This window comes from Trachurus japonicus, chromosome 11 (assembly GCF_045865225.1).
Source record: "Trachurus japonicus isolate A0001 chromosome 11, Traja_1.0".
NCBI lineage: Eukaryota > Metazoa > Chordata > Actinopteri > Carangiformes > Carangidae > Trachurus > Trachurus japonicus.
In genome coordinates, this window is record NC_140917.1 from 26898437 (window position 1) to 26926242 (window position 27806).

The following is a 27806-nucleotide window of genomic DNA, read 5'->3' on the forward strand; positions in this document are numbered from 1 at the left end:
TCAGTTTACTAATATAAGTTTCTCTTTACTCTCAGTAGACATGTTGCTGCCATACGTACAGTAAGGCACAATTATTACACACCATCTGTAACTCCTACATTCTCTGTACTGTACAATTTTAAATACTCAGTCATGACACACTACAGAGGTGCAGTGGGTGCCAGCTCTCTCTTCCAGATATTCACACATCTGCACACATTTAAACCTGAACTCCTTACAGCCGTAAACATCGCGTACAGTCTGAATGTTACACTGCGTCTTTACATTCAAGTACTTTTTTTGGTCATATTCTAGATACATTTGATCAAATGAGCAACTCAGGATCAAAACAGCCTTATAGATATGAAAATATGTCTCTGGATATCTCATATGTACTGAAGTGCCACATTACTGATCAACAGATCCCTCCTCAGCCAGCTATATGATCGTAATGAGGAATGTGCTTTTGATTATATAGCAACAATAGGAAGACACTGGAAAGAGCTGCAGCTGTATGTAGTTATTGATGCTATTTTCCAAAGCAGTTAAGGTACATTTTAACATCTGCCAGCCCTTCTACTGCCTGTGTGCATATACTGTACCAGCTAAACTGTATGAAAAAAAATAACCGCAATATAATACAACTCTATAACAATGTCAATCAAAGGTGAAGCAAACACTGCACGGCTTCTGCAAAGAGTTGTGACCCATGCTAACCGGCTCACTGATTGACGTGGTTGCATATTGACGACTATATTTATATATAAGAGAAAATAAATTACTTTAAATAAATTACTTTAAATACTACAAACAATGGCTTTTGTACGAAAAACATTCAAGCCCTCTCTTCCACTTCACTAAACAAGCCCACCCCGCCCACCTGTGGAGGGATTCAGGGGGCGTTTGCAGGGGCTTCTGCTTCTGCTTCTGCTTCTGCTGCTGTTGCTGCTGCCGTCGCCACCGTGTAGCGTGGGAGATGGAGTCCAAACTTGCTCTCGATGCCAGCGAACGTGGCCACGGCCAACCTGAAGCCTCCGATGTGGTCTGGGTTGGGCGCCGGCAGGCTGATCCGAGACTTGGGGGTGGGCTCGGAGCCAGCCGGCTTTCTGCGGTGTGGAGAGAGAGAGAAGGAGAGGGAGAGGGAGAGGGAGGGAGACGGAGGATGAAGCCAGAAGCAGAGGGAAACAGGAGGAGGAGGGAAATGCAAAAAGGTGGTGGTGGTGGTGGAGAAATGGGAAAACTATTAAACAACATAAACATGGTGCAAGCTGTTATTTTAACCAAACAGGGGAGAAAGAGAGTGTGCACCGACGGGAGTTTTATTATCATTAGTATTAAATCTTGGATTAATATTATCACATTAAACAATGTTTCGCCACAGAAATAAAAATCTTGATAGAAAATCAAAGGTGAAACAATTGAATATTTCTCCCTTTAAACACAACCGAACCAAATCCCTCTGTGATTTCACGCTCTGTGATTCGCTGCCAACGCGTCACGGACAGCGAAGGAACACAGATGAACCGGGTCCAAACCACACTGACTGTTCACTGGATCTGCAGCTGATTCTGTTTCACTCTGAGCCTCTGGGAGAGAAGCAGCTTCATATAAAAGTAATGAGCCATCCAGCCAGTACATGTGTGTGTAACAGTCTCAGCTGTCCATTAAAAGAAGCATTTTTCTTAGTCATTTCTGAGAGGTTCGCTGCCTCTTGTTCCCCTCCGGACCTTTTTAACTTCACACAGCTAAAGAGTTATTCCTGAGAGCGACCTATTTGGACGAGGAGAATGAGCTCGTTTCAGTCCCAGAAGTGGGACAGAGTGTCTGTCTGTACGAGTCAAATGGGCGCTGTCCGCCCTGATCATGGTGCTGTAAAACTCTTAAGTTTGAGAAAATTGTCACATCCTGAACTTTGAATGAGGGCTTCAATCTGTCAATGTATGTGCACAGATTTTTGGTCTTGTGGTATTTCTTTTTCTCTCACCAAGGAGAGAGAGTTCACAGCCACTGAATGCTGAAATCAAGCCATGACATACTTGATGTACAGTAGCACTGTCTATGAATTAATACAATTCTGTGTGTTTGATATTAGAGGAACGGGCATTTTGATGTGGTGGAGAGTTTTGTAGCGAAGAGTGAGACTCACTGTCCTCCAAAGTCGATGTAGAACCAGCGCTGCAGGAGTTCATAGGTCACCAGGGTCACGCCGAACTGAGGCGAGGACCGAAACACTCGAGCTGCAGGAGGGAGTAGAAATGAGTTTATTTAAATACAAATAGACACTTATCTCCACAAGTATATCATCCAGGGCTTGGGTTTGTGCATAATTAGGCCTGTATGTAAAATATGAACACAGTTCCTTTCATTTATATACATTTAAATGAATCAGGCAAGAAGAGAAATCATGATTAAATTACCATAATAATGGTAATATAACAAAAAATTACTTTTACTTTCTACTGTATGTGATACTAAACGTTTGGCTAATTTGACAAAACATTACTAGTGTGTTTTTTCCCCTTTTTTTTCTTTATTATTATCATTATTATTATTATTATTATTACTATTTATTTTATTTAATCACAACTACCTGAAGATACATGACCTGGACTTTGCATTGTTGCAGTTTCACACTCCACCCCCCCACCCCACCCCCCTCTTTGCACACTGGCACGTGCAATCTCTTATTAGTAGTAGTAGTAGTAGAATTATTATTATTAGTATTATTACATGTATTACAATTTATAACACTAATAGTCAAGCACTACTGTACAGTTTTATTCCCCTTTTATAGTTTCTTCAATTCTCTATTCAGTAATGGTCTGATTGCCTATGCTTTGCACTACACCACGACCTATATAATTGTATTGTGTTGTATTGTATAGTTTGATGGCAGACAGTTGCCCACACGCCTGTATTATACTTGATTGTATTATTATTGTTATTACTGTTTTTGATATTCTTTAAAGGGACTGTGCCTAATAACACCCGGCAGGGGGACTGCCAATGAGAATCAGCCAAGGCTGCAATGGGCTCTTTGCACAACTCCACTACTTCCTGAACTTAATGCTGCTCCTTTATTTCCTGTCTTACATTATTGGACAAACTGATTAATCCAGGTGTGTCTGAGTAGTCACAATGGTCAAACACATCTGGATTAATCAGTTTGTCTAATAATGTAAGACAGGAAATAAAGGAGCAGCATTAAGTTCAGGAAGTAGTGGAGTTGTGCAAAGAGCCCATTGGTACAGCCGAATGCTGTACACTGTCCTCCAAAAAGAAAAGAAAAAGTAACATGTATAAAACCAAAAGTAGAGGATAGAGGAGAAAAGCTACAGGCCTAAACTTTATCCTGATAAATGTTCTTTCTTCTTATCTGCCAGATTTTACGGCTAATTTAAATGTTTAGTCTGTAAACAGCCAACTCAGTCTTAAGCGATCCTTCATATTTACAAAATAAAGTTTTGTTTTTATCTCACTAAACAGAATGTTGCCTGGTTCCCGGTAAAAACATGATTCAGACTGAACTGGAAACAAATCAGCTTTTCTACTTCCAAGTCTGTACATGTGCAAACATATTACTGACGACCTACATTCAAATTATATTGTAATGTGTTGGAAATATGTGAAAACAAAGAGCTCCGTCTTTAACGGCTTTATCTGTTCAACTGTGGAATATTTTTATGAGAATATAATCCATGAACAGAAACACACATTAAACTCTTATCCCCACTAAAACCTGCAGAGGTGATGCAGGTCTCTTTACCGCACATCCAGGTCAACCTGTGTGCAGCCTGGGAGGCAAAACTCAGGGCAGAGAAAAGGCTGCAAAGCTGTTGCTGCTATTTGTAAAGTGTATGTAGCACATTCACATTTTTGTTGAGCTTTATGAGCTCTCTCATCTTCTTTATGGTGGAAGGAACACAAAGCTCAGAGACTTTTGGTGAGAAAATCAAACTTTAACAGCAGAAACATGAGGGGGTTGGAAAAGTTAAAATGACATTTATTTTGTATGTTATTAGACTTTTTACTAAACGTACCTGCAGCTCCTTTCCAGAAGGCGCGGGGCCCCTCTTCTCTGAGGATCTTCCAGAAGCAGTCCACCAGGCCGCTGTAGGTGGTCTGCCCGGCGCGCGCCGCCACCTGTAGCCTGGTCTTGATCACGTCTGCTGGGGTGACCAGAGAGGCGGCTGGCATGCCTGGACAGACAAACACAGCAGCTGTTGAGCCCTGAGTGATGTGTTTGGTTCTAAATAGAGCAGATATCTCAAATCAAGTCTCAAACACATGAGCTGATTTGCAGGAAGCAGCCGTCGGTGATTGACTGGACTCTTGCATATCATCGTCTCTGCGTCTGATAGAGTGGTTTCAGCGCTCTTTGTTCCCTCTTTTAAAACACGCCATCTCGGATCTTGACCATTTCGCAGCAAGTCTGGCGCGTACATACACTATACACAAGTAGGGGCCAGTTCCTATCACTTCACCATCCACCAATCCATACCACCAGCGAGGCCATTATTTAATCTCTACCTTTTTTCTTCCTTTCCTCTCTCTCCCACTTTTCTTACAGCCGTTTGAAAGGGGGCCAGACAATGGACGGTAATGACAGCAATGCACACTGTGCCCCGTGTGCCGCTGAAAGTGACTGGCTGACTGAAGGGAGTGACTGCAAGGCCCCACTCCAGCCACTTCAGCCATGAATGGGCTCAATCATTGATGGCTCGGTCATTACCATCAACTGCCCTCTTGACGATTTAGTCTGACTTCTTGGTTTTTGTAACGGCCAAACGAGCTATTCAGCAAGCCTGATCAACTCAGCATTAGGTAGCAGACTAGCGACCGGTGGAGACTGACCACCTGCACTGAACTGAGGAGAGGAGAGGAGAGGGATCTGAAGGAGGGCTAATGGAAAAACTGTGACCCTGCAAATGCACATGACATGCAAAAAAAAAGGAAGAAACAGTGGGAAAAAATGAAGAAACGTCAAAAAAAGAAAACAAAGGAATTATTTTTCCAGGATAGACACCGATGAAATAATTATTGTGTTTACATTTTTAAAAAAATCAGGACCACAGTATTACCATTCCAAAAAAATGTGAAATCAAAATTTCCCATTGACTGAACACCTTCATCATCTGCTCTTTGCAGGTTTTCTAGATCCAGAAGTCTTTGTGTTTATCATTGTGCTCTTCACGAAAGTTCTGATTGCATTCTGTCCCATATAAAACATTTACAGCCTCTTTTTAAAAATATCTAAAATCATATTGTTTACATCCACGTATGATTGCCAGCAGTTTTCGTCATCTTTGCCTTTGCATCGCTGCAGTCGTTGCTGCGTTACCACACAAACTGCGGGGCGGTGGAGCAGCTTAATGTGAATGCCACCACCATGTGCTCGTGCATGTGCCTGTTATGTCGTGCACGAATGTCCGAGCTCATAAAAACATTGTTCCATGGCACTGTTATTAGTGGTCAAAACGTCCGCAGGGTACCTTTAACAGAAATTTAACAGATTTAAGAAGCAAGAAGAAGCAAATTTCACATGAAAAGTGACTCAGGCGATTCAATAATTATAATAGCTGTAGATAATCTATCTGTCAGTTGACTCAATAGTAAATCAGCTGTTTCACCTCTGCTTGAAAACATTACTCCACCCTGTCATGAGACAAACTGTTGAAAACATTTGACTTGATCATATTCCTAATTTTACATCAGACTGGACAGTAGTTGACAGGACGCTCATCACACTCCTCAGCAAAAACTCTCTCACATTCAGAGCTAATGTCAGCTGGAGATGGCCGGCACCGTGTTCTTCACAGGGGCAGACTAATGCCTGGCTAAATAATGCTGCACAAACTGAGCGTGTAATTCAATTTCCTGTGCTGACTGTAAAACACTAATTGCCAGAATGCTGCAACCGCTGATAAATATATGTGAAAGCGGAATGATAAATGTGTCGACGTAACGAAAAAAATAAAGAAATCATGAGGCTCGTTTCAGCTCGGAGTCTGTGGGCCGTGGCTGCCAGTCTTGTGGTGAGAAACCCAGAGTAAAAATGGAGGAGGGAGGCTGGATTTATGATTTTTCCGTGTTGTGCTGTGCCTCTGCGTCAAAACGAGAGTGCTGCTGACACATCTCTGAGGGTTCAAAACAAATATTAAGTCTTTTATGCAAATGCTCTAAAGCTTTTTAACTTGGCAGGAGAGTGCTGGGCTGTTATTAGTGTTTTCCTAAGGATAAATCCAATATTAAAAGTCTGCTTTGAATAGATCAGGTTTTCAGGGAGATGATAAAGTTGTTAAGTCATCAGTGGGATGTTCTGGCCCCGCTGGTCTCTTCGCTCTCGTCCGTGGCCAAACTAATGCACGTACAGGTCTGTGTGCATTCCTGCAGCGTGAACACATTTAAGGTATGCACAAGCATGTTTGTGCAACAGCGTGCGCTTTCCCACGTGCATGTACAATATATTAGGACTGGAAAGCCTGGTTGGCAGGCATGTGAGGCGCTTCCCTGCAGCAGAGCTCCAAACCCCCAGTCCCCAATCACTGAGCAGCGCTCTAATTAGCAGCTACCGCCATGGAGCCTGCGGTCAGAGGCTGCCTGGCTTCCAAACTCTTGAGCTCTGCTACTGTTACTGCAGCCTCGTGAAGGTCTAAGCTGAGGAGAGAGCAGAGCAGAGCAGAGCAGAGCAGAGCGAGACCTGCTCGCACACTTTGTCCAAAAACTGGAGCACACCAAAAGGTTTTTATTTCCTACATTTCAAGGCTCTGCACACTGTGTCAGCGACCGAGGCAGACTTTTCTGGCTCGCTGCGGACAGTCAGATATTTAACAGAAAACTGTATTTTCATGGGAAAGTCACAGACGTACTCTACAAGGTTACAATATTAAAATACAACATGCAATTATTTTGAGGCTGCCAACTATTTCAACACTGTCATGATTCATTTAAAGAACGGGTCCTAGAGCTTTGAACAGAGCTGATGATGATAAATCTTTAATGTCTCTATTGATAACGACTCACCGGTCTAATTTTCTCTTTATTCTGATAGAGATTAACAATCAGGAGAATTAATGGATGTTAATGAAAAACACTGAATTCGACATTGACACTGACAAAGAAACTAAATCTCATTTGGATCAGTCAGTCTGGGTAATACCTGATCAGTACCTTTTTAACAGGTGTAACTTTAGTAGTACAGGGAGGGGGGGGGTTGGTGGGAGGATTTCTTTACCTGCCAGAGCTCCAGCAAACAGCATCTTGGCTGGCCCTATCGTCCCGTCCTCCTCAGTGAGGTAAGACTTCATGTGAGCATAGCAGGGGAAGTAGATGGCTGAGAAGGGGATGTCCCGCAGAAAACAAGCCTTGGAGCCCTGAAGACAGAAGAGGGAGAGAGCAGGAGAAAGAGGAGACTTCAGATCATAATATTAGGTTTGGAGTCAAACTCTCAGAAAGAGAAAACAAAGACAAAGTATAAACAGACAGGGGAGCAGAGAAAGAGCGATGGGGCTCGGGGGGATTCAGACCTTGACTCTTGGCTCGGAGCTTGAAAGATGGATGGAGTGTTTTTTTTTATAAACCACAATATGAAACATCAACTGTCTGTTCACGAGGCATCAACTGATGTCACTGCCAAATAAGCAACTTCCAAAAAGACTCCTGGATCTCTTCTGGCAGGGGGAGATATTGACCACAACATGCCAGATGAATCATGTCTCTGCATAAAGCTAACGATCTGTGTCCTCAGCAGCAGGTGAGAGAGACGGCAGCTCCCAAACCAACACTGTCAAGAAAAAAAAAGAGGGGAAAAGAGAGAGAGAGAAAGACAGACTGGCTGACGAAGATGGCTCCTTGTCTGCCACTGTAAACAACACTATATCATCAAGCCTATTGAGTTTCCTGCTGTATTTCAAGCCTGTTGGCACGCTGCCACCGTCTTGATACAGCAACTACAGTCAACAGAAGGCGTTTAAAGAGCTGGGCAGGGTCTCCCTGTTTTGGACAGGCTTCATTTAACTCCTATGGGATAATCCTTTAGTTCCTCCTCTCTCTCTCACACACACACACACACACACACACACACACACTGGCAGATACCTGTGCTATCTCTTTCCTCTGGCACTTCTTGTCTGCCTGTCCCTCCTGCCCGCTGACTGGGGCCCGAGCGGCTGCTGAAAGCTGGGAGATTCTATCGAGGCAGGACAGACAGGCAGCGTCACAAGGACTGGGACTGGAAGACTTAATATCAGGCTAATAGTGTTGGGTTGAGTAATGCACTTGCAGAGCGGCAGCTGAGTGCGAGGGCCTGTATAGAGTCCTTTTACACCTAGACCAACTGCAATTCAGAACAGGCTAAATGCATTCCTGCGCATAAGTAGACTTTTATACAATGACTAGATTTTAAACGTCATCTGGATCCATATTCTGACAATGACAGCTTTCCCCCTGTGATGAATGGTGGCGCTAGTGCGTTAGCCACCCTACCAACCGGTAGCTCCAGCAGCGGAGGGTGAGCGTCAGGATAATTACCCTGACAAAGGCAGCTCTGTGCCTGGGTGCAGCCCCTCCGGAGCCAGCCCGTCTGGGGCTTGCAGGCTGAAGCTCGTCTCCTCCCCGCCCCCCCTCTACCCCCCCTCCACCACCACCATCACCAACCAACACCGCTACTGCTCTCTCAATGCACTTTGTCTCCTCTCTGTGCATGGACCAGGAGACGAATGCAATCAAGTGTGTGCATGAGCATGCACGCATTGACGCAAGCTCCTTTTCTCCCAGACAGTATGTTATGGACACACACTCCAGCACAGTCATAAATTGCTACGAGAGTGAACGCATGCACACACACACACACACACACACACACACACACACACACACACACACACATACACAGGTGCAGGTCTCTGCCTACAGGTAGACAGAGACAAGAGGAGGCTCCATGTTCTTTCACAGCCTTGTTAACAGAAGCTAGAGGTTTGCCTGTCTGCGCTGACCAGTCGTCACATCTGCAGATCACAGGGACAAAGCAAACAGGTACAGAGTGATGAGGGAAGGAAGGAAGGAAGGAAGGAAGGAAGGAAGGAAGGAAGGAAACTGGAGTGCTGTCTAAGGACGACTTGATCTCCATTGAGATCATGTTTACTACGATGAATTTGACAACACGGGTGCCGTCGTCTTACTTAAATAAAACGAGGCAAATTAATCCAACCCCAGGTATGAGATTGACATTTTCACAGTTGATTGTGTTTACAGTCGAGGCAGAATCTCTCCTGCCAAGCTCCATTAGGATTTATTTATGTAATTTAATTAGACATGCTCTGTTTCACCCTGAGGGCTAATGTCCCTGTCTAGCCTGTTAAGCTGCTAATGTTAGAGGTAGCCGCAGCTCGTTCACCGACTCCTACAGCTCCTCTGTCTAAGTGCTACCCAAAAAAAGAAACCTGTAACTGTGCACCTCACCGGCACCAACAGACTGATGTTAGGAGTCATAATATTTATGAGACAAGTTTGAATGAAAATACAGGAAATATCCTCTAAAACACAAAACAATACTGCTATATTAGCCCCTGATATGGCACTGTAATCTTTCACGCGTTACAATGCGTTGGTGCATAATATCACACAACCCTAATATGTTCAAACAGTGCACTGTAATTTTTAGCCCCTGTGCCATTGAAAAATACCAATTATGGCAATTAAGGTTAAATACAGCTTTTAACATAAATTGTGCCTTTTCTTGTTCTTGAACAGAAGACCACACGGAATTGTTGATTCAAATGATAGATGATGTGGGGTAAGGTAATATGTGTAATTGTACAATGGTTAATAGAAAAATCACAAATGATTTAGTCATAACAGTAATGAGAATAATGGATTGTTGTGAAGTCGTGAGGCTGACGAAAGTACAATAGATGGATACTGGACATCTGGCAGTGATTTGTCAAATAATTTAACTTGAATTCAGTGTTACATGAAACGTGTCGCAGGCCTTCTTCCAAAGCCTTTTCATTTAAAGATAAATGTGATTTTCAATTGGCTTTATGCACGCTGTGCATAAAGCCAATTAAGAGACTGGAAATCATGTGATGTATTTGATCATTAAATTGGTCAGTGTCTAATGTTGGACTGAAATCTTACAGTGGTTAGATTTTTTTTCCCCCACTGCTACAGTGGCATGACTTGTTTCCAAGTGAGCATTTTACACACTGCACCTCCCACCGTGTTTTCTGGGACAGCAACAAACGAGCAAATCAGAGGAGACAGCAGCAGGTTTCTGTTTCATTACATCACTGGTCAGTTTAAATCAACGTATTTTAAATCTTTTTTAATGACGTCATAACCACAATCTATACTGTAGAGCCCCCTAGATGTTCACCTGAGCTGATTTACAGGGATGTTCTTTTAATTCTTTTACAACTTAACACTGGTGGAAACACAAACACTGTGATTTTACACCAGAAGTTCAAGTTAACACATGTCAAGGCCGTTATTTAGAGTAAAGGAGAGAGTGGTGTATGAACCGCAGCAGCAAACTCCACAGTGATGTCCTTATAGTATAGGTCAGTGTGTGTCCAGTGTGATACTGGAGCAGGTGGGAGTGACAACTTTATTAACATTTGTTGAGCACTTTGTGTTTGTGGTGGTAAAGTTGCGACAGGAAATGAGGTCAGAAACATGCAACATCCAACACAGTTTGGGACACGGAGTCCCTAGTTCAGCGTTTTAATCCCTTGGTCACCACAGCAACCCAACAGTTATAATTTGACTGCGGAGGATGTAAGGATGTAGGAAAAGCACATGTGTGCATCTCTGCATTCCTGCACTTGTGTAACTCTCTGATCCCAAAAGGACCTGAGCCAAAACAATCTGAAGTTTAGCAGAAAATATGAGAGTGGACAAAGACAGGAGGTCAGAGAATCTTTTTGTGATTTACATTCCAATGTAGCAGACAGCGTCCTCGTCGGCTGTTTTGTGGGACTAGAGAACATCCATGTAATTACAGTTATAAGAATAAAGCAATAGTTATGTAAGACTTACTACTAAAATTCCTTATGGGAAAAAATCTATTTATATTTCAAAAGAGTTGGCTGATTTGCCAATTCTGCATTTGATTGTAAGTATATATTTCTTTATTTTGTTAAAATTGTGTATTCTGTGCAATATGATTCAACAAGATCACAACAAAAGATGGACCACTTGTTCCAAGAATGTCACTAAATGATGAAAATTGTTTTCCACGGGGAGACACTACAGTACAAGTGAATAGGGTAAAAAAATGTAACTAACAGATATCACCATGGAACTTCCCAAGTTTATCACTTATTTTTTGTATTACAAGTTTTGTCCAATTGTATGTGTAAATTAGGCAATATCTAATGAAATATGCGCTAATTTGCATACATTTCCAGAACCGAAATCTGAAAAATGGATAAAGCCCCTTTCAAAATTATTTTTTTATTTTGTTGACATATGAGAGTCAGAAGTTTTTACAGAGGGGATTTTGGATATCTCTTTTTATCACTTTGTAAATGAGAAAACACTGTCCAGCCCTAAAAAGCCCTAAAAAATGCAATTTCGCCCTGTTTTTAGGAACAAAACATTGTATAAATCAGGCTTTGAATGATATATCAACAATCCCCTCTGTAAAAAACCTTCAGAATATAGACAGGAATCAAACTGGAAGGTTTGGTGTCTGTAAGTGCTGCTGAAGTGGAGATTTCGGGTTGAGAGTCTGAGGAAAAACAGTGTTTTTGCCTGTAGTGTCTCGCCTTACAAGGATCAGACATTGGATCGCACACCGAGTAAAACAGCTCCACACAAAATGCATCTAAACAACATCATGTATAGTATATGAGCCTTTAGTGTCAGGTTGCACAGTGTGTGATGATCTTTACGTGAACCTCTGACCTCAACACTGTTTCTCACCTTGTAAAGTCCGAAGAAGCCCAGGTCCTTGATGACGGACAGGGCGCTGACCCTCGGCCCGGTGGTGATCTCTCCTGCCACCTGCAGACGGATCTTAACAATCTCCAGAGGGTTGGTGAAGATCACCTGGGAGCCGCCGGCCTGAAGGCACAAGAAGATAAAAAGGAAATCAAGAGAGTGAACCTCAAGAAAAACAGAAAAGGATTAGATAGAAGAGATACAGGCAAATTAAACTCCATTTAAATGTCAGCTTTGACAACAGTTACTGTCTAAAGATGTTTGTTTTAACGTTTCAACATGGCACCCAAAAATCATTATGTTTGTATCAAAACGAAAAAAAACCAAACAGTTTTGTGGTGTGGTCTTGCTTCTACATGCAGCATGTGATGCAACGTCGCAGCAGTGCAGCCTCAGCAACCAGCTGCAAAACAAACAGGTGAAGAAGAGGAAAGTACAGGAGAGTGCCGGGAAATCCAGCTGATGCAGCCGAGCCTGTCAGCTGTTTGTCTTCATCACACAGACCCTGCGGGGACTTCTCTCACTTCTCTTCTCCTCTCTAACCTCTCACTTTGCACTCTTCTGCAAACCTGTACTTGGGAAGGGAGGGCGACGGCGCTGCAGCGAGTTCAGACCGGTTCCACTGCCTTTCAGGTCGGCAGAGCTTTTAAGTTTTAAGAGGTAGCTGCTGTGGTGGAGCGGTGGCAAGACAAATGGTTTTCTGTATCTAGTCAGGGAGGGGACACGGGACGCTTCCAGAAACGGAGAAATGTTTACAGTTTGAAGCTTTTCATTTGGAAAACGGACTTTTCTTGACCTGATGTCATTTAATCACGGCCCCTCTCTCTGTCTCTAACTTCCTCTCAAACTACTGTATCTCCCTCTCATCTTCCCTAATGCTGTGTTCCCTCGCTGCAGTTGCCCGTGGTTACAGTAGCTACACGCGAAAGGGCGGCACATCGCAATTAGATAGCAATCGGTTGCCATGGCGCCACTTCTGTCTTAAATAGGCCTGGTCTGTTTGTTGTTGTTTCTCTCCTTTTCTCCCCCTCCTTCGTCGGCTTCGTTATGAATGATGGATTGTTCCCGTCGCCTCTTGCCTTACGGGAAAGCATCACGCTCCGATCTGCAACATGGGCAGTTCTTTTTTCTGCTAAAAGTCCCCCAGTTTTAAGTGTTGCCATATATTGCCTAAAGAGAAGAGAGGGAGGAGGGAGAGACAGAGATCATAATCGTCTCATTGAAGGTGTGTGCAGCCACAGTGGAGTGTAGTGGGCTGCAGCCTCCCTCCAGACCCAACCAGAGGCTGTGAATAGCAGGAGGGCTGCTGCCGCTCCAAAGCCGCTGCATCTCACAGCTAACTCTTTATGACTTGTTTTATGGAAATAACCTAGTTGATTACATGCTGGCTAATAGTGCGAGCATTAAGAGGCTATTGGCTGCAGCCCATAGCAGCGCTGGCTGCTTCAGCTGGATTCTGATGAGACTGTAGATGGAGATGTTGTTTACTCAGGGAGAGTAAACAACAACTTGTTCAGCGAGATGACGATTATACCCGACAACATGAGATAAAAAAAGACAGAGGAGAGGAGGATTTTGAAAAAGAAAGGGGAAAAAAAGCATTCCTATCAAATATTTCTGGAAAACCATTTAAACATGGAGGCCGGAGAGGGAGACGATTAGAAAAGAGAGAGAATGGGACAAGTAAACAGAGAGAGGGAGAGAGAGAGAGGGATGGTGAGACAGAAACAGAGAGAGGAGTTAGGAAACAAGAGAAGTGGAGGAAGGTGGAGGTTGAGGCAGCGAGGTTGAGGGTTGTGATTATGGAGTGACAGCGGCGGCGGCGGCGGCTCTGATGATTCTCAGGTAATTACAAGGCAAGGTGATCCTTAGAAACCTGGGACGTCAGCGCCTTATGCACGCATCGCAGCTCCTGGCTATGTGTGAGTGAGAGAGCGAGTGAGTGTGCTGCAAAAAGAGCTTAGTAAAGTTGGAGGACCCCCACACCCCTCCTGCCCCCCCCCCCCCTCCTCCCTCTCACCACTCACTTCAGGCCATACGAGAGATTAGCACCAGCTAAACACATTACCCACCATCCATAAATAACAATCTCACTTTGATTTGGTCTTAACAGCCTTTATGCTACATGTGCAGGTCCTTGTGTGTGTGTGTGTTTGATCCACCGATAATGTTTTCATAATTCCTGTCAGGCTTGAATAAGAAACCCATTACAAAGACTCAAACCAACCATGTAAACCTGTGATACATTTACAATGAAAATGAACAAAGTATTAGTGTATTTTGAGTCAGGCTCCTGCCCCCTCTCCTCCTCTCAGCAATGACCCAGTGCACATTTTGTGTAACTTAAGTCCCGCAACGCAGGCCAGTAACTGCCAGATAAGCATCCAGCCAGCTCAGTCAACGGAGCATGCCATTCTTACCAAATAATCATTAGAAACTGGCAACCCGCACTGGAGCTTAATGGTGCTGAGCCACAGGTTTAGAGAGGGGAAAGGGGGGGGGTAGTGGCAGGAGGAGGAGGTGGAAGAGTGGGTGAGGAGAGGAAAATGTAGGTGAGAAGAGGGAGAGCAGAAGGAGGTAAACAGATAAGGAACATAAAAAGAAAAGAAACAGGAAGAACAGAGGAAGGTACGAGGCCAATTAGCACATTAGAGGAGATAAAGAAGTTGTGTTGAGAGAAGCCAGGTTTACTACACAGAGAGTAGCACATAAAACATTACTAGTCCCCTGTTCTTTCTCTTTCTTTTGCTTTATAGACTGCGGATCTGAGGCCGACACTGTGGTCCAAACCAACACTTTCACAGCTACCAAATGATATAAACAGATTTCATGTGCTGTGGCTGGAGCCTCACTAAAACAGGGTTCAGGAGGGTTCGACTTCGATGTGTGAGCGTGTCAGTGTGTGTGTGTGTGTGTGTGTGTGTGTGTGTGTGTGTGTGTGTGTGTGTGTGTGTGTGAGATAAAGTGGCAGGCAGAGTGTAGTGCCAGCACTAACACTGGGGCCTCAGCCAGGATGAAAGGAGCTGTCACGACGGCTCACGGAGGAAAAGAGGAAAAATCCATCCATCCACACTCCTCTCCACTACATTTATTCTCTCCCTCTGCCTCTGTTATGGTTCTGCTTCTGAATCCATATGGGTTGTATGAAAAAATAAAAAATAAATTGGAAAAAAGAGGCAGACACCACCTTTCACACCCAGCACAGTGGAGTGGAACACTTCTTTAGTAAATGAGCTTTCCTAGAGTTACTTTGCTGTTTTATTTCTGTCTCTTTCTCTTTAAAAACAAAATCGGCATCCAAAATTTAAATTACAGCAAATGTACCATGTTAAAACATTTCTTAAACGTTATTCCCAGAACAAATAAGGTCAATTGAATGTGCCTGAGTGGAGCTAAACCCATAATGACTTGTGTATCCTGAAATACTTTGCTTTACTGATCAGCATCAAAAGAGGCTTGAGTGAAAGACCTTCTTTCATTTGCTCGGCCTTGGAGGACTCACTGCATGTGTGTGTGTGTGTGTGTGTGTGTGTGTGTGTGTGTGCGTGCATACATGGATTGTGGGTGGACTGTGACAGCTCAATGATCAAAACCTATGATGGGAAGGAGGGGGGCAGGTAACAGACTGGAGAGGGGGCGGGGGGGGGTCTCAGGTAGCAGCTGCTGTCAATCTTCGTCTCCTCCCTGTAAGAGCGTGCATGTGTGTGTGCATTTGTTTGTGTGTGTGTGAGTGTGCGCTCTACTGTTTGTAACGCACGCACACAGTCTAGCGAGTGTGATGTACAGCGTGTGTGCGTTTTGCTCTTTCATGTGTGATCTCTACACGTTCCATCAACAGGCAGCGACGGCTGGCCTCAGAACAGGTCAGTGTCTGTCTGCTCAACTGTCAGGAGGGCGGCGCTCAGAAAACAGGTAAACATAGTTAAGAGATGTATACTGCCTCAGCACTGTAGTACACGCTGTCTGCGTAGTGCACCGCATCGTTTCTGCACAGTGCACTTTGAAGAGCCACCATGATGAAGAGTGAAAGAGAGGCTCTCCATGTTGGGATTCTTTAGGAAGAAAAAAAAAGTGGATGCTGAAATATATCACGTTGACTGTATTTGAGGCAAAAGGCTGAATATTATTGGGATGTATTCACACTGTCGGAGAACTGGGAGAAGTTCTCAGGGTGAGTCTGAACAAGGAAAGATTCTGAACTTTTATCTCAGTGAAGAGGCATGATTGAAAATCTTATGATATGAATAGATGCTGGCTGATTAGACCAGTCCCCAGTGGTGCTGTTTTAGTCATTCACATATAGATGCAGACACCATGGTGACATATGGTGCACAGCGTCTTGTATCTGCTTTTCACTGCATAGCTATACAGTTCAATAATACATGCATTCACTGTTTCTGTGTGAAAACAAAAAGCATAAAATAGCTACGACATCTCAGTTGTGCGGTTTGTTGAGGTTTCCTCTTGAGGTGGAGAAATCACTTTGTTGTACTGGCCCTTCTTGCAGTTGAAGGATGTTAAAGGTGTACAGAAAAGAAAAATGAATTTGATTGCACTCTGGGTCATAACATTAGTGTAATAACTCATCTATCAGACGATGTAGCCCAAAATTTGTGCAAAATTCTATTTTCGAGTAAATCCGGGATGAAAGTGGGGTATTTTTTTTTTCGCATTGGATAATGCAGGCGCACAGATTATGCGTCACGTTGCTCACGATTCATCAGCCACTGATATTGGATCTGTCATCCGTCAATCAAACGTCTGAGACACACACACACACCAAGCTCGGTCTCGCCCCAAACAATGAATATCCCACCCACTCGATAACGACCAATCAAATTAGTGTCCCTTACTCGGGTAAAGTTGTGGAAACTCGTAGAAGGATGCGCGACAAACAGGACCAACGGCCATTTCTGAACACCTTTAAGAGCACACGCTGCAGTGCCACGCTTTGGTGTAGATCTTACATCTCATCACCTCCACTTCCATACTGCACCGATCACCTTCTTACCAGCGGAGCCCAACCCAGTTTATCGTTGTTTTCAGCTGCGCTTTCTGCCGCCATATGCAGCCATGACATAATTATGTCAGCACCATTATCTGACAATTTCTGATCACTTTAAAAAGCCTGGCAGTATCATTATGAATGATATGATATAATATTTCACATCTGTGTTTGATTGGATTGAACTCAACAGTTGGTGTTATAATTATAGCTCTGCTGTGAAAGTCAAAACGTTAAAAAGGGTAAAATAGTTAGGATAACAGAAAATCTAAATGGCTTTTTACCATTGTGGTCACTCTGTCTGAAATGTCTCTGAGGGGGACATCTGCTTGTAATATTTTCTTACATAGGGTCTTGGCTAAATGTTTAGATTGCTGCGTCTTTTGGGGTCTTGGGCTCTCAAGAGCTCCTGACTCTAACATCAAATGGTCGATTGGTTTAACCCCTGTGTAGTTGTAAATACGGCTGAGCAATGAAAGCAGAATGATTACAATGTATGTTTCTTCAATGAAAAATAAAACAACTTTAATTTTCATGTTTAGCATGCATAGAAATTAATAACAAACTGCCGATCCCATTGCAGGAATATTGCATAAATTAGGTTTTAGATGAGTTTAGACTATAATTACTTTAAATGTTCTTCCACAGATGTGCGTGAAATGTTCCGTTGGCAAGTGTTTGTCATGTTCTGGCCATGAAGATTAGTTTAACACCACAATTAACTGGTTTTGACCGACATGAAAAAAACTTTTGGCTGTATCACCGTGTCCTGGTTGTGAATTAAAGCTCTCCAAATGTAGCAATAGAGTCTCATAATATACTTTAATTCAACTAATGTTAACAGCTGACGTGACACTTACACATGCACCAGCCAGGATCTCAGCAGGCAGAGGGACGGTGCCATCTTTCTGTCTGGTCTTACCTCGCACAAAGTCGTTCACCTGTAAACACAAAGTCATAGTGTCATACTAAATACTACAGCTGGTCCAGCATAGTTTAAAGCCCCAGTATGTAACTTATTTGGCTTTATATTAGCAAAAATCAAATATTGCTTTCATAAATACGTATTTCACTTAAGTGGAATCACACCCGCATACAAATGAAAGCTTTCTGGTACCTTAGAATGAGTTGTTACTTGTTAAAAGTCGTTACAAATACATAAGTGGGCGACGCACCGAACCGAGGCGGCCATGTTGCATCGCCATTTTTTACGTTGAGTGGCAGCGTGACCGTAGGTAACCACGGAAACTCAGCGGAGCTGTCGGCTCGGGGAGAAAGTTTTCCAGGTAGCGCCTGTTAAAACTGTCACCACTGTGTAGTGTGAGGAAGGACGGAGGCACTGGTGTTGCATTCAGGTGCAGTCAGGCAGACGGCCGTCGGCAAACCAACCGGATGTCATTTTACTCCACCAGAGAAAGACGGTAAAACATGGGTCAGGTAAACAATACCACATCACCATGACAACATATTGTCACACCTGTATTGTTTTGCCTCGTGCTGGCGGACCACTTGTTTACATAGACGCTTGTTTATCCTGTTACATGCAGCGTCTGTTGTCTGTCTGACGTCTGCCCGATTTCACGTGAATGCAACGTCAAGAATACGTTCTGATATGCAACCGCACCGCTAGATGGGGGGAATTCCTACATATTATACCTTTAAATACAGTTCATATTATACAATATGTTCTGTAGAACCTGAAATGTAGAAAATCTATTGCTCAAATACTGAAAAACACCAAGGTTCTTGTCATACTGTTGTTGTGGGGTTTTTTTTTTTTTTTTTTTAATGTTCTTGTTGTTTTGTTTTTTCCTGTAATAGTCTATAATTAATAATTAATTAAATGCAATAGTCAGTGGTTGGTGAAATGAAATAATATAAAATAAAATAAAAATTGATCACAAACACTGAAAAAAGATGTTAACACTACATGTGACTGTATCAAACAACAGAAAATCCATCCAAAAGAAATGGGTCTGTGTGTGTGTGTGTGTGTGTGTGTGTGTGTGTGTGTGTGTGTGTGTGTGTGTGTGTGTGTGTGTGTGTCTCTAATGCAGTGACTTACTGTAAGCTTTATGGCTTTCTCGGGTGCCACACCCAGTAGCTGTGGTACCAGACCTATCATTAGGAAACGACGAGATGATTAGAAAAAAAGAGTGCTGTGGTACCCCTCCTCACACACACACATACACACACATACATGCATATACATATACCACTTCCACAAAGTCCACATGAAGTGTGGCTTCCTGCTGCAATGCGTCCAACCCTGCGAGATCCCCCAGACACTAATGAAATCTATTGATGTGGAGTGCGGGGACATCAGAGTAGCAACAAGAGAGAGAGGAAGAAGGGGGGAAAGAGAGGATGAAGAAAGAGAAACTGCTTCCCAGAATAGGAAAAAAGGGCAGAGTATAAAACAAACCAACCAAAAGTTTACACAGACCTCAATTACAACCCAGAGCTGGATAAAAATAAACAAAATAATCACAACAGAGCACAATGAAACTTGGCCCCCTACCCAGCCCCTAGGCCAGAAGCACACACATGCACAGACACACACACACAATTCCCTCAAAGTTGCAATAGTCCACAGTAGTTTGTGTTCAGCAAGGCCACACACACACAATCATATACTCAATTTGGAGCTTGGTGGAAGGACCAGCCTGGACCTCATAAAATGCAAACCAAAGTCATTTTTTAAATATTTTTTCCAACCGTTTACATAATTTCTCCGACACAAGATATATGTGAACACACACAGAGAGACTTGGAACATACCATTCTTTTATTTCAACATAATCCATATAAAACTGTGACGATGTTTTGTTTATGGGGGATCCAGGCATCAAACAAGGGTAATTGTACCAATTTTGTGCTGATGATTTAAAAATCCTCCTTCAGCAGATTTTCTTTCTTCCAAAAAGTGAATGCACTTTCAACTTGTATTACATAACTACAGTTTGGCTGTCAGGATACCTGTCTGGCCATCTATCTGGAGCCAGACCTGTCTGTCTCTGTCTCTGTGTCTGTGGAGCCGTTCCACCTTTGATGGCCTTTGTGTTTCCCACAGAAATTCAAGCATTCTAGTTTCCTCTCAGGAGCGCGGTGCTGTCAATCAAAATCATGGGATTTTGAAAAGAGCCCGCCACCGTTCCAGGGGACCATTTTTCAATCCTTCTTCAATCCTTCCCCAGCATTACACGCACAGACACACAAACCCCCAGTGTTTGAAGATGGGGCAGGTAGTCATTAGGGATGTCATGCCCTGGTATGTGCAGACCTGCATGCCCAAGTAGAAGCCCGCGCGCCCGCGTGTGCACGTCTACATACTTGCGCATCTGCTCAGTGTCTGTGTATGACTTTGTATGAGTGTGTAGGTCTAGACGTGCGACATCACCGCATCGTGACACAGGCCTAAAGGTATGTGGCCTTGCATGTGATGTTCATTGTCCTGCTCTGAAAGTCCCCAGCCAGTCGGTAATCACTTCAAAAGAGACAGGTCAACAGAGAGGTGAACTCACACCGCCCCCCTGTCCGCCGTACACTTTTCTTCTCCTCTCATCTCCTCTAGCTTCTCTTCTCTTTTATTGTCCTTACTACTCGCCTTTTCTTTCTCTTCTCTCATCCCAGCTCTTTTTCTTTTGCCAAAACCCATTTTGTGGATTTGACTGTGAGTTGTTGTGTACATACAGATGTCAGACTGGCCAATTTATTTTAGTTTTGACTTTAAAGCATCTTCTGTAATTCAAGCCTACACTTGTTCAATGCTCTGTATGATAAAGATTCCAGCAAGTATAAGCAACAGCAGCTTCTGTACTGCAGGATAAAAGCATCAGTTATTGTATTGACTGTGCTGTTTACAATCACGACTGCAGCTCTAAACATTCATGAGTACTTACCACGGTAAAGTCCAAAGAAGCCTTCGTAGCGCACCACCTTCTTGAAGCAGTCGAAGCTGTTCTTGTACATGAGCTCTCCCACCAGGGAGCCGCTGCTCCTCTGGTTCTGCATGCGCGTCTTCACCAGATCAATGGGGTACACTGCTGTGGCACCCACAGCTACAGAGAACAAAACAGAGGCATTTCTTAGACACTGACCACATGTTAGGACGGTGTTATCTGTTTATTTTAATGCATATTTTACACTTCAGTGCTTTACTGTTATGACCATTGCTTTCCCCTCATCTTAACCAACATCGAAATCTCAAGGTGGTTACAGGTTACATATAATGCCAGTACTGAGTGGAAGAGGTGGCCTCATAAAGCAATTAAAGGTCATTGATTATTCTAATGATAGTGTCTCAAAAATATGCAAACAAAGTGAAATTCATCTTTATCCACAAGTTTCCGAACGTCATCTATGGTCAAAACCGGAAGCCGGTTTTGCATTTCCTGTGGAATTGTACGTTTACGTTTCCATGGTTTTCAGTCGTTGTCATAGTTGCGGTAAACGCATGGATCTATTAACGCTGACTTTTAACACAGATGTCAATTTGTATTGATACCCATTGTTAAAAGCTGGTGTGATGATCCATGCGTTTTACAGATTTTCAGTGAAAAAATCCATGCATTTACCGCGACTACTGAAACCATGGAAACATAAACATAAAATTCCACCGGAAGAGCAAAACCTGCTTACGTTTTTGACGTTAGGAAAAAGGTGGATATTCAGGTGAAAAAATAAAAACTGTTGTCACTGATACCACTTGAGGTGTTTCTGTATTTTCGGTGAATTGACACTTTCAAAGAGGAAGAAGAGTTAGAAGAGGAGGAGGAGGAGGAGAAGGAAGGGGAAGTCTGTGGAAGTAATGTTAAGAAAAAAAAGTGTTTTGAGTTCAGGGTCTTTGGCCTGTCAGACGGACACAAACAAAAAGAACTGACCCAAGGCGACAGACTTAATTAGAGAGAGACTGAGAGAGAGAGAAGAAGGGATAGCCCGTACCTCCTTATTAAGCTGTCTCTCTTGGGATAGGAGGAGGAGGAGAAGGGAGGAATGAAGGAAGGGAGGGAGGGAGGAGAAGAAAAACAGTGGGGAGTCTGGAGCCAAACACAAGGCCTAGGCACCACCTTTCACCCCCACCTTCATCCTCCCTCTTGTGATCACTCACACAGGTACAAAAGAATCCACACAAGAGGGTTTTCCCATGGCACGCAGAGGGGCGAGACCCGGGACGGAGCGAGACAGAGGGATGGAAAAGAGAGGGAAAAGGAGACATAGGGAGAGAAACAAGAAGGAGAAGGTGAACTTCCCTATGAGCAGGGGAGCGACCGTTGCTCTCGTAAGCAAAGAAAAGGAAAAAGCCAATAGAGGGGCCATTGTCCTGCTTCTCTCTCACCCTTTTCTTATGAGGACAGTGGAGGGCGGGGGGGGCAGGTAGGCAGGCAAACGGGTAGGTGGGTGGGTGCGTGGTGGGTCGAAGGTATGCAGGGAACCAATGGGGCGTGACTCTTACCCCCTGCCACCGAGCCAAGGGTGAACCTGTAGACCGACTCTGCCACCTGGACCAGGATGGGGCGGGAGCCGTCGCTGCCCAACTGCTGCTCACAGTGGAACAGAACAGATGAACACAGTCAGTGAGACGTGCCCACAGACGACCCACAGACATGTCTCTGTATCAATCCACATACACTTTGATACGGATCACAAAAACACTGCATGCCACACACCTAACTGCACCACCCTGCAAGATAAGTGACAGGCTATTAAATCAAGAATTTGTCCCCCATGTTGTCCGGTGTTTGACATGTCGGAATTTCATTTGTTTGAAGTATAATGGTCATTTGACGAATCAATGCTAACAATTAACGAGAGTGAGTAAAGTTCCATGTTGCATAAAAACAAACTGTAAATAGATTATTCAACTGATCAATGCCCGCACATGATAGGTCAATGAATATAATTAAATATTTATATTTGATGTCTATAGAATAAACTATGTCTCATATTTGTATTATTTGGTCCAAATGTTTTTTTCATACAAATTAGTTGTGTTGCATTGCATGTACAGTATAATACAATCTCTGTCTGCAGCCTGTGTGTAACTGAATCTATCTTACACTGGTCTGCAAAACCATTTGTCAAACAGAGTTAGAATCAAACTGATCTGAGAGCAGCAGGGTGTTAGTAGCATTAGCCACACAGTAACATTAGCCACACTCCCTCCTCCACCTGAGGTACCTGTTGCCTTGTCTGGTCTGCCCAGCCCTGGCCTCTCCACCCTGGGGAGAGGAGGGGGGGTGAGTGTGGTAAGTATGTGTGTGTGTGTGTGTGTGTGTGTGTGTGTGTGACTGTGTGAGGGGGATGGGAGTCTCTAAAACAGGTCCACCTGTCAGAGAGAAACCCCACCCCCCACCCCCACAATTCATCCATCCTGCCCTAAAAGTCTCCTTGTCGCCTACACAAACTCCTCCACTCCTCTCTCCCATCCTCCTCAGCTCCGTCTGCCTGAGGGCTCATGAAACTTGGCAACGCAAACTGTCAGGATGTTTGAGGGAGAAAGAGGGAACAAGTTAACAGGACATAAAGGGAGAGAGAGGGCGAACCGGGAAACATGTAGAGAAATAAGAGCGAGAGAGAGAGAGAGAGAGAGAGAGAGAGAGAGAGAGAGAGAGAGAGAGAGAGAGAGAGAGAGAGGGAGCAGCGGATCAAAAAGGAAATGGAGAGAACAAGCGAAAGATGAGGAGAGAGAGAGTTCCAGCTTGCTGGCAGCCAGCCCCTGAGGCTGAACCACAAGGGCCTAAAGTGGCTCATTGTGGTGGGACTGGCGTCTGTGTAGTGCTGGGCCCCTTTGCTTGCTCCCCTTTGGCCCCAGCCTGCTCCACTGTGACCAGGCCAAGCCTTCACTGCAGCGCTGCAACCCACCAGGCAACACAACTCTGACCAAACAGCCCCAGAAAGAAAACACTCCTCTGCTCATCTGTGTGTCTCCCACTATGTCCTCCTTCCTCTTCTTGGGCACAAATCCTTTTTCTGTCTTTTTATTGTTTGCGATGCGGAGCATGATTGACATTTACTATTGAAGATAGATCTTATAGATTTTCCTCATTTGTGTGGATTTTTGCCTTTTTTAAGGCACCAACCACAAGAGAAGGGGAGGTCTAGTGGTGTTACTTGGACACAACTTGTTCTGAACCTTAGTATGAACTTATGAAAATGAGTAGGGCTGATGTGGGCTGGCTGACCGGCAATTTGGGGGCAAACTACAAACAAAACCTAATGTATTTGGCCCTGCATCTCCTGCGTTACTTTATTTCACTTCTGTATAACTCTAATACACATGTCACAGTGGATTAATTATATCATTCATGCCAGAACCCTAAATCAAAGTGATGTTTTGGTTTTGGCAGATTAATTACCTGTGAAGGAGATATCACTATCTTTAATTATAAATCTCAGTCATCTGCATGGTGACATTTAACCCCAGAGATTGTATCGAGAGGGAAAAGAGCTGCCAATGTGGAAGAGGAAACCAAACACATCAACAAGTCTTCATATTCTGTACCTGTCTCTGGACCTCTGCCAAGTTGTAGGGCAGGGCGCCTTCCTCCAGCGGAGCGATCATCTCGATGTCCACTAAACCAACACGTCTGGTGAAGAGAGAGACAGAGAGAGAATGAGGAGAAAGACAGAGAGAGAGAGAGAGAGAGGTTTCAAGTAACTTTCAACTGTTGTCGAAACTCTCATAGGATTATAATGTTTCATCGATGCGTCACAAAGTTCCCGACCTCTGCAAGCTCAATCTGTCAGTGTGAAGTTACTCGAACTGTACGGGTGCTTTGCCATCGCTCCATATGAAAATATTGTGACATTCAGAAATCCAGACCTGTGCTTGGCATGATTGAGTTAGACAACCGATCTACAGGAACTCCCACTCTTTTATCCCTTCATCCAAGGATAACAAAGATGTTTAACCTTTGGATTGAAAACTAGTGCCTTTATAAGTCTTTCCATTGCATCTCTATAATGGTCCCAGATTTCCCAGGCTGAGGGAACGGAGAACCCCAGCCCCCCCCGTTGCCCCTACTCCTCTGAATATTGGGGCTATTATCTCTCGCATCTCCAATCAAGGGGAGTGGAGAGGGCTATTAAAGTATCCCATTGCCCAGAAATAATAATCAGGTGGTGTCTCAGGCCGGGGTTAGAAATTATGAGTGCACTGGTCGGGCCGCGAGGCAGATGCAGAGGAAGTGGGGGAATGTGAGACATATACAGTTGTTTTGTGCCACGGATTATTGGAGCTGGAATTGCCCCCTTTTTTAAGATGAATGGGAGTTTGGATTGGGTTTGGACTGAAAGAGGATTCTCTGGCACTGATGTAGTCATGTCTGATTCTTTTGATCCACTGCAGAGAAGTTTGAGAGGGAAGAAAGCGATCGTCTCTCTTAGTTAAGGACCCTGAGGCTAAAGGTGCGCTGTGGGGGGGCGGGTAGATAGACTTACCTCCCTGTCAAGCTGAAGAAAAAATTTAATGATTTGACGTATGAATCCTTAGATGCTATTCCTACATTACATCCATGTAACAGCCACAGTTATCTGATGTTACAGTGTGCCTGATCTCAGTCAAACTACCAATGAATGTCTTAAGCTGCTTGACCATCATTTCCTCAAAGATCGTATTATCCAGCAGGTTGCATCAAAACAATGTCACATTATCAAAACTGAGGTGTAATTTCAGACTACAGTACCATGACTTTTCTTGAGGCTTCAGATATGTTTTGTACATATGGGTACCAAGGAAGTACCCTTGAACCTTGAATCTTGTGTATTAGTGTCCGTCTTACCCACGGGGCTGTGACAGGTCAGCCAGCTGAAACAGGATGTCGACCTCCATGGGCGTCACTTGGCCAAACCGCTGAGCAGCAATAATAAACTCCTCTACAAAAGAGAGAAGTTTTTATTTAGTTTATACTGAAATTAAGACACAAACCAATATTTACAGGCAAGCACAAAGATTAAATAAAGGAGACATGTAATACATCCCTATCTGTCCCCTTGACTCTAGCTATTTGTGGGGTGACAGCAAACTAAGTAGATGTTGTATCAGTCCGGACAATTTACTCCGATGAATCTCCACAAGAAGGCACACGAGGAGCATTGTGATCAGACACCATCATTATCTCCTCAGCGCCTTCAAACTGGCTTATTAAAACTTGATGGAGCAATAGATAAACTCTGAATCGCTCCTGATTGACAGCAACTCAAAGTTGATGACCATCGGTGAGAGTTGAAGCATAAACTGATGAGTAAATCAAGAGCTTTGTTCTCAGGCATCAATATCCACAAAACTGTGGACCGGTACATCTTCACAAGTCCCCAACTTCATCTCAGCAACCTCTTAACTTGAGGCATCGACTCTTTCCTAACTCCAATCCGCCCTTTTCCGGGCCTAAAATTTGCAGGCACCTATGATGATCCTAACAGCTTCACAGCTGGCTGCAAACTGGTCCAGCACATACTGCAGGTCATGCCCTGATGAAGCTAACCGAACTACATCATCAGTAGAGAAAGAGGTGCAATTGTGATGTACCAAACTGGATACTCTCAACTCCTTGGCTGTACCTTGGGATTCTGTCCACGAAAATTACAAACAGAATAGATGACAAAGAACAGAACTGGTGGATCCAAAAGTTCACTGAAAACACTCTTGACTCAATGCAGATACAATTGTATACAGACTGGATGAATTGGCTCATTTTGTAGCAGCACTACCTATTGCAGCCGGATCTACACATGAAATAACAGCGTGTCCACCGCTTGCACAACCAGGACAGCGTCCGCACTGCTCCTTCTTAATCTCAGGTTGAGGTGGATGGGCAATTAGATAATGAGCAGTGAATTGCTGGGTTGTTCTGAAAGTCACATTATGTTCTTGTTGCTCTTTTTAGTTGCCCGTGACATGCAGAACCCATTGACAGTGAAGGTTTTTAAATGTTGATGCTTTATGGTGGATTTCTCTTCAGATTTGCCTGTGTAACATGGCTGAAATTTACACTTGAGAAGTGTCAAAGCATACTAAATCCATCACAGGAAAACAGAATAGGAAATATGGCCATGAAGAGTTATGGACTTCATGGAGCTCTCTGAGGCAGCTCTAGTATGCCGTAACTTGAGAGCTGGTCTATTGTTGGTAGAATAAAGAACAGGTTGACTGTAGGCTGGCTTACAGTGGAGGAGTCAGCATTGTTTGACCTGCTTTATTCAAAGAGCAGCAGGCTGGGGTTGTGACAAAGTCGTCCTACACTGGAGCCATTCACCCCGCCGAGGCTCAGCTTACCCCTGAGGCATGCACTCTTTTGCTCTCTCCCTTTCTCATACACACACATATCCATGGGTAACATGCAGGTAATGCTCTCAAGCATGTGAGAGAGCATACTTACACTGGAGACACACACACACACACACACACACACACCCTCAGACATAGACAGAGTTCTGTCTGGAGAGATCACAGATATCAATGCTGATAACCCATCAACCTGTAGCCTGTAGTCACCACTGACTGATGCACACAGACAGACAGACAGACAGACAGACAGACAGACAGACAGACAGACAGACAGACAGACAGACAGACAGACAGACAGACAGACAGACAGACAGACAGACATCTAAATGCCTTATTCACATAGTTACCTGTTAGTATACACTCATAACCACAACAAACCTTTAATCTAAAAATACAGTACCTGCAATACACGTTCCCTCCATTTACAAGAGTGGTTTATGAAATGTAATGGTTATTTTGGAGGCTGCAGTTTGCAGTGTTAAATTGTATTAAAGCAGAAGTAAGTGATATATTTGTGTTAATATAAGTCTTAAATAGTTATATCTTCCGACAGCAATCACTTACATAGAGTGTTTGGTCTGAAACACGGGT

At 43.8% G+C, this 27806-nt stretch overlaps 1 protein-coding gene across 1 annotated transcript in view; it reads right to left on the reverse strand.

Moving 5' to 3' along the window:
- Nucleotides 1-4: 4 nt before the first annotated feature.
- slc25a13 (solute carrier family 25 member 13) overlaps nucleotides 5-27806 on the reverse strand; it is a 48919-nt gene continuing 21117 nt past the window's right edge. The window contains exons 8-18 of the mRNA XM_085792078.1: nucleotides 25711-25804; nucleotides 24432-24516; nucleotides 22383-22467; nucleotides 20830-20988; nucleotides 18993-19045; nucleotides 17788-17868; nucleotides 11905-12045; nucleotides 7214-7352; nucleotides 4020-4178; nucleotides 2126-2216; nucleotides 5-1085 (exon numbers count right to left, since the gene is read on the reverse strand). Of these exons, the coding sequence (XP_085648204.1) occupies nucleotides 872-1085; nucleotides 2126-2216; nucleotides 4020-4178; nucleotides 7214-7352; nucleotides 11905-12045; nucleotides 17788-17868; nucleotides 18993-19045; nucleotides 20830-20988; nucleotides 22383-22467; nucleotides 24432-24516; nucleotides 25711-25804 (1301 nt within the window). The 3' untranslated portion in view covers nucleotides 5-871. The remainder of the gene's footprint in view (nucleotides 1086-2125; nucleotides 2217-4019; nucleotides 4179-7213; nucleotides 7353-11904; nucleotides 12046-17787; nucleotides 17869-18992; nucleotides 19046-20829; nucleotides 20989-22382; nucleotides 22468-24431; nucleotides 24517-25710; nucleotides 25805-27806) is intronic.